Source organism: Harpia harpyja, chromosome 14 (genome assembly GCF_026419915.1).
Source record: "Harpia harpyja isolate bHarHar1 chromosome 14, bHarHar1 primary haplotype, whole genome shotgun sequence".
NCBI lineage: Eukaryota > Metazoa > Chordata > Aves > Accipitriformes > Accipitridae > Harpia > Harpia harpyja.
This window is the reverse complement of record NC_068953.1, coordinates 29,227,705-29,242,830: the sequence shown is the minus strand read 5'-3', so window position 1 is coordinate 29,242,830 and position 15,126 is coordinate 29,227,705. Positions and strand designations below refer to the sequence as shown.

Here is a 15,126-nt window from a genome sequence, read left to right as displayed (position 1 = left end):
ATTCTACGTGCTCTCAGTTCACTTCAGCAGTTTGCATGGCAGTCTGCACTGGGCACCCTATTACACATCTGCCAGATGACCTGAAGAAAAGCTGAGGCAAAGTCACTACAGAAAATTTGACCAAGACCTACATTCTCCAAACCAATCAGCACTGCCTCATGTTAACTTATTTGCTGGATTGAAAAAGCTGTTTTGTCCTCCTACTGTATCATTATTTCCATGCTAAAAATTAATCAGCTTTCCTTCCACTACAAGTGAAATGAGCATTTTAAAATATTCATTTAGAAGAAAGAATCAGAGAAGTTGTTTGGAACAGCTATTGAATTCCTCTGCCTCAACTTCCCTCCCTCCTCCCAGGTATTCTGCAATTTTAACCTGCATTCTTCCTTCCCATTCCTGTCAGCTTTCCAGACAGCAGGATTCCTAAGGGATGGTTCAGAAGTAGACAGGAAATTGCGAATTAACCAAATCAAGCCCTCCAAACAACTCTGCAAAAGAAATCTATTCAGAATCTCAGGACAGGTTAACTTGTCATATCTCCAACCATTTTCCCTTTCCAAATGCATGACGTTAAGAAGTCCACTCTTCTTTAATATCAGAACACTACAGCAGCGCTAAGTTTTCAGAGAGACACATCCACATCTAAAAAGAATTTTCTAGGTATCTACACAATGCAATTAGGGCACATAAATGAGCATACAAACTTAGGATTTTGGTTACTAAGACTGAGTTTAAAAAAAAAAATTTCTAACTCACTGCACAGCTATTAGACCAATAAAAACTTCTGGCAAATACCAATGCTACTCAAAAAAAAAAAGCCAAAATGCTAGCAGTTGCAATCAATCTATGCTGAATGCTGAAATCTGCAGACCTTCTCCCATTATTTCACTATTTTCCAGCAGAAGTGCTCGATGCAATGGAAACCTAATAAATCTCTTATCAGCCGAGCATTTAATACACTGGGGACATTACTCCAATAGTTAGTAACTCAAAGAGTTAGCAACTCACTGCAAGTTAAGAAAAGCCTCTTTGGATATTAATTGCTGATTTCTACAAAATAATGGTTTCAGGGTGACAGTACTCCATTAATAGTACTTAATGGGAAAAAGCTCTCAATTTCATTACCTTGATGTATAAACCCAAGAATTACTGCACAGGTGTGCTTTTAGTCCACATATATCTAAAGGAATGTCAACTTTGAAATGCAAGTTCTTAGCGGTTTTATCTGTATTACTCTAGTAATTTGGACCAACAGGAACAAATCCAAGAGCGAGTTTGAATGAGACAGCTGCTGCTGAGGCCCCAGGGTGCACACAAAATAAGCATTTCAGGGATTTACTCTGGACTAGCTCATCTGCTCCTATGGACTGAATGCCTATCAGCAGGTAGAACACATTGGGTGATCTCCTACAGCGCAAATGACAATTCCATTTTATCTAAAAAGACTAGTTTGCGCACTGAGCTAGATCAGCAATGTGGTACGGGATGGCCATCAATAGATTTGCTTCAAAAATTTGCTCCTGATCCTAACCAAAGCACTAAGGTAGATGCACCCAATGAGACCAGACCATTGCTTCCTATCTTACCAGAAAGATTTGGAGGTTACACATTTCCTTGGTATGCCACACTAAATTTTAAATCTTAAGAGTCGTCCCTATACCACTGAAACAAAGGTCAGGTCAAAACAGTCTGCAGATGACAAAAAAGTTTGGAATGGGGAAAAAAGGGCTACTCTTTCATAATTTAAAATATAAAGAAGTGAGAAGTGATTAGGTTGACTACATTAAAAAATCTTTATGAATATGATATTCAGGGAATGCATAATCCTGACGTACTCCCTGGATACATCAATTCACTAAAACACATGTATTTAGAACACCACTTAGGCATCCAATAAATTTAGCTTAACCTAATTACAGACAGATTTACCATATATAAGTACTAAATTAAATTGTGATATTTATCTAAATACACACTGGTATGAGTAATAAAAATTAAAACGTCTTCTGCTTTACAAATACATCGACTTATAGTTTGCTTATATTTGCATAATAATATAGCATATCCTGATAGTCAATGACTATTGATAGTAAGCACGAGAATCAACCTTTCTTTAGGAAGATAATTAAGCAGTACCACTCCTTTTAGAAATATACACACACATTTTTTTTCCTACCTACCTGCAAAGAGGGTTTTCCCAGTCAGCATTTCAGCAAAGATGCAACCTGCAGCCCACATGTCAATGGCTTTAGTGTAGTTGTTAGGAGAAAGCAAAAGACGGGGCGATCTGTACCATTTAGTAACTAATCCTTCAGAAAGATGGCCCTAATGAAATTAATTAAAAAAAGAAAAAGAAAAAAGCTTACTTAGATTAAGACATACTTTTTAAAATTACTTGTTTCTTGTTTTTTAATGCACTCCTACAAGATGTTTTGGTCTCGGGGCCCTAGGGATAGTACCACATGCCCCCTACTAAGCCCTTCTACCTTTTAAGATGGAACAGCAATATCTTTATGACTGAACAGCAACAATATAGAAGTATGACACTATTTATTAGTCAAATGAGGTACTGCAGCAAAACTTTTATTCCCAGATGTCAAATAAATGCAGAGATGATAATGAACTCTCTGGTGAAACACCATCTAAACCAGAAAGACAGTATCTCTAAATCAGTCCCAGTAAGTAGCCACACTTGCACACTATGAATGCACCACTTACAAACTTATCTAAGGCTTCTACAGTTATGCCCCTAAACATGCTCTTAATCTCAGGTTCTGTATTCACTGTTAAAAATCTGCTTTTCTGAACACATCTAGTAAAAAAAAAAATAAATTATTTTATGCTTGCAGTAGTCCTATCTGAGACAAAACATATCATCCAGAGATCTGTTTTACTCTATTTGCAAGCATTCCAGTTCTACTACATGATCCCCAATATGATATCCCACCTGCTAACGAGGCCTTCCACAGACTATCTACCTCTGCAAAAGGGAGAAAGATGCTATTTTAAGACGGCATGGTTGTCAGTGTATCACTTAAATATTCCCACTCTTCACATACCTTGTGGGAATAATGAGGATCCATGATTCGTGCAAGACCGAAGTCACCAATCTTCAGCACCAAGTCTTCAGTATTAATGAAAAGATTAGCTGGTTTGAGATCTCTATGCAGAACATTTGCAGAGTGAATATACTTGAGCCCACGTAGCAGCTGGTACATGAAAAGTCTGGCATGATCTTCCAGTAAAGGGCCTTGCTCTAGCAGATTAGCCAGATCTGTCTCCATGTATTCCTGGACAATGTAAACACAGTTCAATTCTGTAAGGGAGCCCACGTCATCTGTTAACTGGCTTCCACTAGGACCAAGAATTTCAAATACTTTGACAATGTTATCGTGGTCAAGTCTTCTAATAATTTTGATCTCACGTAGAGCATGTTTAACACTCTGGGGATCTGTAAGGACAATTTTCTTGACAGCCACTCTTTTGTCACAGTCATTATCGACAGCAGAAAAAACTAAGCCATTTCCACCACAGCCCAGTGGTTTTAAGTCCATATACCGAGAGCCCAGATCAAAACCATGAATGTTCATGAGACTTTCAAATTTTTCTGCCATTTTTAAATTCTTTACGTTTCTTTTTCCTCAAACTACTAAGCTTCTGTAAACACGCAGAGACACTTCCACTGGTATCTGAAGGAAAGGTCTTACAGAAAGGGAGAAGAAACACTTGGCTTTGACTGCAAGATGGTTTCTTGACACTCTCATTTCATTATGAGCCAGCCAGGCCTGTTGTGTCCCCTTGAATTTAGAGCCTGTAAGCTCTAAAACTCAAACCGAGCGTAAGATAGAAAGATTGCAGCATTCATAGTTCAAGAAAGGTGCAGCATTTCTGCAGACATTAAAGAAAATACTCACAAGAAACTCAAACGGAATGAAATGACATACTATGCACTCAGCTCTACTGTGCTAAACTGGTTAACATTTAACAAAAATGTGAATAAATATGCACATAATAGGCTTCTATTAACATCCTCCTCCTCACAGTGCAGATACATTCAGTGTTGGACTGGTCCTGAGCAGCGTCATTCTATGGTGCTGGTAAGCACTATTTTTTTTTTTTTCCTCCTTCTTCCTCCTTTTTCTCTCTTTTGTTTACAGTCTAGTTAAACGGGAAACTGGCAGCTCTTGATTTACAAAAGATGCCTTCTGTTAATGATCAGGTGGCTCCAGCTCACCACAATCACAATCAAAGCTACCATCCATTTTACTCCGTGACAACCTGAAAAGGAGAGAAAAATACATCAGTATTCCAGTATATACAGAAGTCTTCCTCCACCCCCAACTCCTTAAGCTGTCCTAAATATAAAACTTATTTAGTGTCCAGTTACAAAATAAGAAACCATCACAAAAGCTAAACTAACCAGAAATGACATATACTTTTCATACTCGTGGAGGAAAACTGCCAATAATCACCAATCACCATTTCTAAACATGTATTTAGAAAGTTTTAGACATAACCTACCGAGAATACAAGGCACACAATAAAAAATCCTACTGAATTTTAATAAAGAAGGGAATATCACAGAAAACTTGGTAATTCCTCAACACAGCTGTTAAAGAGACAAGTCAGAAACAATAATATCCTGCACCTCAGCCACTAAATTTTGGAGTAATTCTTTCCACAAAACTCTTACTCCAAGACAAAATCAGGGTTTTAACTATTTCACTGTAATAAGAGATAACTGGGTGCCGTTCACAGGAAAAGTGTGACATTTGTGCACTCTCAGTATTTATTGACTTTCCAGAATATACAGCACACATCCAACACCACTTACAAAGCTTAAATCCTTGTGATTTTGGATAAAGTTTACTAACATCTCAAATCATAATTTTGCCTCTATAGATTCATTGTTACAGGAATCACAGGGGTAGTTCCTACATATTAGGCAAATATTATTACTTTATCAATTACTTCTACACTTATCCAACCTAGATTACAGAGGAAAATTAATGGTGAATACATTTTACACAGTAACCGATATATTCTACAACTGTTTCCCCTAACATATGGGCACTTTCAGACACCATTTATTTTTTAATAGTCTAATGAATGCAACTACTATTTATGAAAACAAAAGTGGTAATTTTGTCAGTAAGTTTCACTGTCTGCAGCAACAGAATGCCGTCATAAAGACCACATGTTGCATTTTTGCACAACATCCTCATTTCTTTTAAAAGCTCAAAGATGCCACAAAGAGAAGAGTCAAAGGTGTACCTTACGCACTGTGGTAAGGTTTGGGCAATTCCATTACAAGTCACTTGTATGTTTTTCCCCAACAACTATAGGTCACGTCAAACCACTAAATGTCTTCTCTTCGATCTTAGATTAACACATTTCAGCTCTTCACCCAGCTCTCTAAATAAATGTAAAGTTCTCCAAACTATCCCAACACTTCAGAATTAATTGTACGAGTGTTTTCCTTTAAAATTGTGCTAGCACTTCAGCGGGACAACCAGGACCAAGCAAAGCAAGTATCCCCACTCCTCACAGGGCAGCAAGAGCAGCTGACAAATTATTAACATATTCTAAATAATGGCCTCAATTCACCAAAGTAATCAGAATTGCACACAGGAAAAAAAAAAAAAAAAAAAAAAAAGGCAGGCACACTGGCAAACAGAAGCAAGACTATTTCAACACATTTAAACATTACTGTTCCTTAGGCTCAAGCCTGACTGCCACCAAGGCACACAGCCCCAGTGCCCTGGCTCGCTCCCTCCTGCCACACACCACCTGGCTCCAGGTATTTGTACAGCCACATGACAGACACAGGGAAGAAGGGACCACGTGTTATCCTCTGCTGGATTTTTCTTTTTAAAGCAAGATCAGCAAAAGTAGTATTTCTAAACTGCAAAGCATTGAGCTGCCCTCCACTGATGTGGTATAGTACCCCCCCAGAAGGGTGATCTTCAGAGCTTTCTTTACTTGGCATGCATAACTATTGCCTTGAGATTTCTTTCTTCACATACTGCTAAGAGTCCTAATTTTAGACAGTGTTTTACATGGGTTATTATAACCTTAGTACAAGCACAATGAGGTAACACTGTTACTTTTCCCAAAACTCTCTTGAATTTATATCAGTATTAAGACATCAGCATGAGGACCCTTCTTATAATACCCATGAATTTACTTAAAGAACAAATAAGAAATTTATCCTAGAGTTAATGAGGATAGCATCAGTTGACTATCCAACTCTGTTCACAATTATAAAAACCAGAAGTCTAGGCTCTTGATTTTTAACTTTTCTTTAAAAGTTTTAAAATATTTTCTCATTCACATGCACCACTTTCAGGCTCCCTCGTTCTGAGCTGCTGCCTGTAAAAAAGTTTACATCACCCCAGACCATTTTGCTTTCATCCCCCCCCCCAATTGTTATAGAAATTAATTTTTCTAGCTTATACTAACACTTGAAATTTCATGTTAACTCAAGGTCCAAGGCCTCTGTTCAAATACCCTGCAATAAGCTGTATTTTATATCCTTGGGACTATCTAAATGCAGTTGTATTCTTCCCCATAATTAGTCTTATTGTTTCACATTGCTGATGTCTTCAATATGCGGCCATACGGAATCAGTTTGCACCAGCTGGGTGACACATCTGGAACCTCTCTTTTAGCTAGTTCCATTCAACAGCACAGGAACAGATTAGAAAAGATGCCCATCAGTAGCAAGGAGTAAGATCTGCTGATCTCTTCACCATAACTCAGATCTTACCCCTTACCGCCATGAGTAAACAAAGGCAGCAGCAGAACTACAACATGCAAGCAGTAATGACGTTACTGCTTCAAGGAGAAAGGGAGTTAATGGCCCACTTGCTTACTGAAGTAGAAGTCCTAAAACTTTCATTCTGTATCTCTGAAATGATGCATTTTTAATCATCAGCTTATACTATACCCTTCCACTAGGTGACCACTAATTATAATGTTTTCAGAAGGTATGTAATGATTTTCAGTAATTTAGCTAAGAAAACAAATGTTGACAACAGAAGCAATCCACTGCAGCCTTCAATTTGACCTGATCCTGCTACAAACTTCCTATATAACTATCAGCAAATGACTTAATCCCAAAGCCACAAAAAGCAGGGCCCAGCTATCATTCAGAATAGGATCTACACATAGGAAGCTGACCAGGAGGCAGCCTATCTACCGAACAGATACAGTACCTCACATGAGTATGGTGAGAACAATTAGAGATTGTCCTAGCAAAAATGCCCCATATTAAAAGAAATTAAATTAAGATTCAGTAATTGAACATGATCTTTCATTTACTGCCACTGAAAATTCTACTTTGGAAACGTAACAGATGACAATGCTGTACCAGGTTCATATATCCTTGTCTAAACAAAAAAAATATGCTTCCAAACTAACCCCACGCGTTAACTACACTTACCTCCTCTTTCACATTAAAGGCATACTTCTTTCACTATGCCAATTTGATCTCTCACCCAGCATAGCCCTTTGCTCACATGTGACAGCTCCTTCACTGCCATCGCCTGTGAGCTGGCCCCTCCGCCAGGACTGCAGCTCCCGGAGCATCGCTAGTGCCAGGGGCCAGGGAAGCAGCTAAACTCGTTTCTCCATCCAGGAGTTAATAGCAAACAGACATTTAAGACAAATAGTCCTGTGGACCAGAAGCAGATAGGAGGGGGATGGAAAATAAAAAAGTTAACCCCAAGCTTTCTTCCACTCTAGAGATAATTACTTAAAGGGTAATCAACTAGAAGAAATTAAGGCTTTTCTCAAGCTGAAATGAGCTCGAAGTAACAAATTTTCTTCTTTGCATTTTATAATCATTTTTAACTTTGGAAAATGATGAGGTGGGTTTTTTAAAACACTAATACTTACAAAGAGTGACACCAACACCCATTAAGTTTATACATTTTCAGTTTCAATGAAAGTCATAACCATCAGTCCAACTGTCTGTCTTGAAAAAAACACACTAAATAAACAAAAATGACAAATTCCTCTTCAGTTGTGTAACATACTCTAACCACCTGAAACACATGATGGACTATAGTATTAAAAAAGGGGGCGGTTTATCACCCCAATTTGTGCCAAATAGGCTATTCACACAGGCACTGATGTTTTCATTTAGGCTGTCACCTTTTCAAGACTACCTGTTTCTTTAAGCAGTACTTTTATTCCTTCCTCCCACAAAGTTTAGAGAGGGAAACACAAAGATACTAGTTTCTTAAGTGGTTTACAGCTATGCTTTTAAAACAGATCAGCTCTCAGGAGAGGGCAACTGAAGTGACCCACAGAAGGGCTGTCGTCATTGAAATTATTCCTAGTGCTGACAGACAACATCACACATGACCAGCTTCATGCATTATGCAAGCAGCCCCTTCAATTCGTGCTCAACTTCTGCACGTGGATTTATCACAGTTTTCAGGAAACAGGATGTACACTAAAACACAGTTAAGTATGAGACATTTACTTTTTCAGAAATACAAATAAGACACAAAGACACCAGTTAATTTGATTATGCAGACCACATAATGATCAAATCATTACTCACAAGAGAAAGACCAAGAGTGACTAATGACATATTATACAACCTGCTAAGTACTATCCCTTTGACTATAAAAATACAGGGCACAGAAGTATTTTTTTTTTAGATCAGCCACGTTGCAGTCAGTAGGCAGAGTGAGTCATCGTCCAACTCACGAAACTGCCGCTCTTCTAAAGCCTCCTACTTGCTCCCCACACTGTTTAGGGAACTCTGTGCTGGCAGTCAGCAAATGTTACTATTAGTTTATAAATCTTCTGAAGGATCTGTAAAAGCACACAAAAATCCGCTGTGTTTTTCTGTATCATAAATAAAAATGGTTCGGTCCTCCCTTTGGATAAGTCAATGAAAACTCACCACTGAAGAAGCCTATCATCAGCTAACCACAGCCTTCTGCACCTCGGCAGATCTGCTACCGTCTGCTGTTCCGCTGAACAGTTAACCAGTCAAGAGTGAATTAAAGATAACAACTGCACAAGCAAGGACTGAGCCTGAGCGAGAGATTGAAATGAAAGTTCCCATTTTACCTTTACAGCACACGTTTTCTGAACCCGATTACCAGACTAAAACCTACCTCTATTTTAAGCCACGACTTTCCGGAATTTGTAACTTGTTTATAAACACATCACGCTATCAAACGTTATTTTTATACACACACACACACATATATATTAAAAAAAGGGCTTGTTGGCAACAGCGCTTTTATCGACGTTTGTACTGGCCATAGGACAACATGCCAACCACCGTTTCTTTCACCGTTTCTTTTTCCACGACACAATTAACTTAGCCATTGTCAGACTGATCCAAAATGGCACTGAAATAGCCAGAGAAAGAGATAGTCATCGTACAGAAGCCAAGCGTGCGCATCCTGCCTGCCTAGCCAAGGGTACCTGTTCTTCCAAGTCCTGAAACTCGACGGCCTCTCTTCAAGCTATGTTCATCGGGTGTTTCAAGCTACTTCTCAAAGTATTAAGTCACTTTTCCCACAAAAGATGTTACAGGGGAGTACAGGATGTTACTGCGGGCGCCCCGGCAGCAGGGGCGAGCGGTACCTGTCCCCACGTCTCCCGGCACGGCAGCTAGAGAGCGGCGCCGAATCCCCCGCGAGCAGCCGCCGGCGAGGCCCCGCCGGCAACGAATTCGGCAGCAAAACTTCCGCTGACTTCGGGGAGGCCGGGCTCCACGCCCCCCCCCCCCCGCGCCGGCCGGGCCCGCCGGCAGCCGCCAGCCCGGAGCCCTCCCGGCAGAGAACATCCTTCCTTCCTCCCGCCGCCCCTCCGGGACGAGCCAGCTTCGCCCGCCAGCGTCCCTCCTCCCGCACACCCCCTCCAGACACCGGCGGCCGCTCGGGCAGAGGGGACCCACCCCCGGCCGCGGCGGGAAAGGGGGACCACACGGACGTGTGTGGGGCGCAGAAGGGCAGCCAGGCCGGCCCGCGGCCGCGTCGCACCGCGGCCCCCGGCCCCGGCGCCCCGCGGGGCCGCCGCAGCGCGGAGGAGCCCTACCTTCAAACGCCCTTCAGGGCGCCGGCGCCGCCCGCCGCCCCCGGCCCCGCTCCGGCGGGAGAGGCGACCCGCAGGGCCCGGCGCGGCGCCGCCCGGGCCGCAGCCGTTGAGCGGCTGGCAGCGCCCCCCTCGCGGCGCCGCGCGGCCGCGGCCGCCCCCGCCCGCCCCGTCAGCGCCCGCTCGCCCCCCTCAGCCCCAGGGCCGCCGCCGCCGCCGTCCCCGGGCCGCAGCCGCCGCAGTGCGGAGGGGCCGGGCCCCGGCGGATAGGGGCGGCGGGGAGCGGAGCGGGCCGGGCCGGGGGGCGCCGCCGCCGTCCGGCGGGAGGGAACAAAGCGCCTTTGTGCGGCGGGGCCGGGGCCGCGCGTGCGGCGGCCCGAGACCCCCCCCCCCCCTTCTCCTCCCTCCCCGCCGCCTTCGCCGGCCGCCCCGCCGCACTCACGGGCCTTCCCAGGCTCATCGGGGGCTGCGCTGCTCACACGGCCGGGCCCCGCGGCCCCGCCACCGGCTCCCGCCCGGCGCCCGCCCGCCTCGCCGCAGTTGCCGCTGCCGCAGCCGCCGCCATGTAACCCGGCGCGGAGGGCAGGGAGGGGCGGGGCCGCCGCCGGCTCCGCCTTCGAGGGGGCGGGGCGCGGCAGGGCCCGGGCGGGGCGGGGCTCGGGGCGGCCCTCAGGGAAGGAGGGAAGGAAAGAGGGAGGGAAGGAGGGCGAGCGGGCCGGCCGCCGCGGTCGCCGGCCGCGCTCGGGCGAGCGCCGGCCGGGTCTCCGTGCGGGAGGCACGGCCGCCCCCGGGGCCTGCCCGCCCGCGCTGCAGGGCCCTCCCGCCGGCGTGCCGCGCCCTCGAGTCCGGAGGAGCATGCGGGCCCCTTCCCCCAGCAGGGTTGGCCCGGGGGTCCGCGGCGGGACACCCTCGGCGTGCCATCACCTCGCAGCCTAGCCTGCCTTCATGGGGCATGGCGGCTCCCAGTAGCCCATATGTGCGGTTAGCCGGAGTCATCTAGCAGAGTCTCAAAAGTCCAGCTGAGTCAAACACTTCAAAGAAAGGGCCTGGTGGAGCTGTGTGCCACCGCAGTGACCACAAACGAGAGGCCTACAGGCACTAATGGTGGCTCTCTAGTACTGTGTTAACACTCACAGCTTCAATTACGATTGCTGCTTCCTCCTCCTGTTTGATCTCCACTGCCTCCTGACAGATTCCCTGGAGTCAGTCTTCTGCTTTTGAAACCTGCATTTATCCCGGGCCCTAGGGCTCGGTTTCTTCAGCATTTCCCTTGGCTACAACACAGCACGCCAAAAGAAACCCCACGGGCAGAGAAGGGAGCAGGAATGCGGGTTTTCCACAGCTGGGGGGGTGCGGGGAGGAGAGCCGGGCTATGCCTCCGTGCCCAGGTCACAGGCCCTGCAACAGCTGCTGGGAAGAAGGGGAGAAGAGGAATGGGATGAGGAGGCGCAGCATCGGTCGCCGCTGGGCAAGCGCTGCTGCTGCTGCGGATGTCAGCGTGTGGGAGTCCGAGCGACGACAGGCGGGGAAGTGGTTGCGTGGGCCCAGTTCAACCCTCCTGGCTTTAAACATCCCTTGTGGTAGAGAAACAAAAACATGGTTGGAAGGCAGCAGACGGGGAGTGATGGAGGCAGGCTCTCCTTCTCCGAAGGTGACATTTGGGTGCAAATGTTCTGCAGTCTTAGTGTCATTGGGGACCTGCATGTTCTCCCCATGAGCATCTACAAACTCCTTGCCATTGCTGTCACCTCTGCAGACGTCAGAAAGGATTTCTCTCTTGCTATTGCACCTCCCTTAACGGACATAGGCAGGGACAGTAAAAGTCTACTTTTCCCTGAAAATCACAACTAATACAACAAAATAAAGCAAAAGAATTAAAACTTTAAATCTTTTCCCCATGAGACTTTTATACAGCAGTCTTAGTGGGGAGAGAGAGGCATGAAAACACCAGGCCTGTAGGCATCAGGAGAGCCTTACGCTTCCACTAACACAGTTTCAGTACAACTCTCAAGACAGGGTGTGGTTTCCCTAGGTCCCTCACATGCCTTTTCAGTGCAGGATGACTCAAAAGAAGATAAAACAATTAATACTCACTGGTTAAACAGAGATTATTTACAGTTAGTACTAGGATAGAAGTTACTGACATTGCATAGGGCTCTACAGCTTGCTCTGCTGCCATCTGGACAGAAGGATCCAATTGACCCTTGCACTCTTAAATCACATAACTTTATTTTTTTAATAAATGACTCATACATCAACATCCAAGGAGCTCCCTACCCAGCTTCTCTAAAGTTATTTAAATAGCTTTTATAGCTTTTAAAACCCCTTCAATTATGAAGCCAAGCATTAACCGTCTTAATTTAGTCGGATGCGTTGCTAACTCTGACATTGCCCCCACTAGCAGGAGGGGTGACTTGGGCATTTGATAATACAGCACTGTACTAACAGCACATGTACAGAAGACAGTAACTAAACTGGCACTTTACATTACAATATTTGCTAATTTATCGGCAGCTAACCATGCTGCCAACAGTGGAGAGAAGTCAGAAACAAAGTTGTAGTTCTTCTGCCCACCCAGCAAAAGAGAGTTGGAAGATTACAGCACTGGCTGCTCCAGACGGCCTGTATTTAAATACAGTCTATAAAAAAACCTGCAGGAGTGCATATTTGGAAGAGGTGATGTTAGGACGGCAACCAGAGCCAAGCCACAGAGGAGTATTTACTTGCATTAAAGGAAGAGATTCGGGACTTAAAAAAGGCAGGAGCAGCAGTGGTTGTATGTCTAAATCCAGAGCTATTTAGTTAATTAAAGAATCCTTTCACCCATACAAAGTATTTTCATTATGAGGGATAAAAGAGCAAGCTGATCCTGGGGTACTGCAGTAAGAAAAAATTTATATTACAGCCTTGCAACAGCACCTGGGAAGCCCATCATCACACTGTGTCCATTGGGACTATTTGCCAATACCCACATTGCCATTTCAGTCAGGTGGAGAAGTTGCACATCCATGGGGTTTGCTGTGCAGCAGCCCAGACAGTTTGAAAAATAGTTTAGCAAACACAGAGCATACTTGCAGTAAGTGGCAAGCTTCCTTGCCTAGGTAGCGCACGCTCACTCATAAATCTCACATAGTCCAGAAGTACCACCATTTTTCTGTGTTCCTAATTAATAAATCAAGAGCTACTCCCCGCCCCTCCCTGCACCCAAATTCTTTTCTGCCTTTCTAAGAGCATAGTCTGTGGTAGGATCTAGTGAATGAGATCCTTCAATCTAGAAGAAAATCATGCAACAAGGAAGAGCATGGTGCGGGAATGTTACTTGTCTTCAGCCTCACTATTTATAGAATTACAATGCATGTGAGAGAGAGTTGCTCAGAATTTAATTGTGTGTCACATGGCAATTTATAGCTATCTAATCCTGCAAATTGCTAATCTGTTCTCAGGTTTTTAATATCCTATTGATTAGGCTATAAATTACTGTGTCAAATTGTTTCCCCATTCCCCACAAGAATGCAAATACATAGCATGTAGATGATATGCTATATGATACGAACCCATTCTAAAACATCTGCAGATATTAACTGTCAGTAAAATGCAGAGTAAGAAAAGAACCGGACTTCAAAGGTCATAAAGCTCAGCAATTAAAAAATAATTAGAACTGAAGCAATGATTCATTTATTATATCCAAGTTCAAAAAGATCAAACAGTAAATTCCATCTTTCAGTCCTGTATGTGAATCGTTACTTGTGGCGTAAAAGTGAATGAAGTATTTTTAAGTGTCCACACCCATTATGATTGGCAAGGGAAGAAAGATTTGGAGACGGTTTGAAAAGGTTGCCCAAGGTGACTTGGCAGCTCCAGGCTTTTGTCTCAGTTTCACTGCTTCGCTGGGGTTTTCTGTGGGAAATCTTTGTTTTCTGGCTTTATGCAGCTCTCTCTAATGATTCCAGGTATTTTCAGAAGAGGCTCAACTTAAGTGTGTACCTCACATCAAGCAGCCTACACCCCCAGTGAAGATTAAGGTGTTGAAGGTGATACCTGGTTCTTGGCCTGTCCTGCAGCATCAGTCCCCTGGGCAGCCAAATTTGATAAGACACACAGGGGAAGACTCTGACAGCAGAGAGTACCCGGGGCGCCCGCCGGACTGCTCTTGCTCGACTTACATGTCCTCCTAGAGGAAGGGAAATGTATCCTAGGATACATATTTAAGGACTGATTGTGCTTCTTACCGAAGTATAGGATTCATTTTGCATGGGGATAGGGACGAATTTAGAGAGAAAATCCAACATATTAAAAGGAGATGGGGAGAGGTTCAGGGAACACACAGTTTCTGCTGCCTCCTTGGTCAGTTCCTGCTTACCTGTGTTCTGCAGGGTGATCTGGGCCCTGAAGTATGATTTGGTTTTCCTGGCACAGCTCCCAAGAGTTTTTAATACTCTGTTCTGATCTCCTTTAACTGCTGCCTTCTCCAGTTAGCCTAGTTCTCTGCAGGTGTTAAGCAAAGCCTTTACAAATCACTTGCTCTTCCAGCTTACAGTTTCATAGTGCTGACATTCAGCACGAATAGTCCAGATAAATTTGAGTTTCACTGACAACCCAACAACTCAGGTAGCTTCACTTCTTGTGCAGCTCCGTTTCCTGGAAAAGGTCAGACTATACCTTTCCATACTGGACGTAGGGTTTTTTTATTTGTTCTTTTAAACACAAACACATTTTCCTAATGAATGCTGTCTGGGTTTGCAGACTTTAAAGTCTTCCCAATAAATCTTAAAGTATACTTCATGCCAGCATTATTAGAAGGTAACCACACAGAAGTTGCCATCTTAAAAACTTTTAACAATTTTTTGCATCAAAATCCCTTTTTAGTTAAAGTCTACTTGGCAGTAGCCAAAGCTACCTGGGCACAGGCAGCATGGTATCACCTCATTTGCACTCACTTGGTGGAACTGACTTTGCTGGAGCAAGCTTTGTACCGGCTATGTTCTGATCAGCAAAGAAGCTATGGCAATATCAGGGGACTTAGAAGAAAGGAAAAAGGCAAACCCTAAGATCTTCATCCCT

At 44.2% G+C, this 15,126-nt stretch overlaps 1 protein-coding gene across 4 annotated transcripts in view; it reads right to left on the bottom strand.

Moving 5' to 3' along the window:
• Window positions 1-15,126, bottom strand: part of MAPK6 (mitogen-activated protein kinase 6) — a 31,986-nt gene that overhangs the window by 4,918 nt on the left and 11,942 nt on the right. The window contains exons 1-3 of one of the 4 annotated variants that reach the window (XM_052806966.1): window positions 10,508-10,666; window positions 3,060-4,278; window positions 2,181-2,325 (exon numbers count right to left, since the gene is read on the bottom strand). In XM_052806966.1, the coding sequence (XP_052662926.1) occupies window positions 2,181-2,325; window positions 3,060-3,614 (700 nt within the window). In that variant the 5' untranslated portion in view covers window positions 3,615-4,278; window positions 10,508-10,666. Of the gene's footprint in view, window positions 1-2,180; window positions 2,326-3,059; window positions 4,279-7,444; window positions 7,561-10,068; window positions 10,087-10,507; window positions 10,667-15,126 lie in introns of those variants that run through there. The other 3 variants (XM_052806970.1, XM_052806969.1, XM_052806968.1) reach the window with 3 other exon arrangements.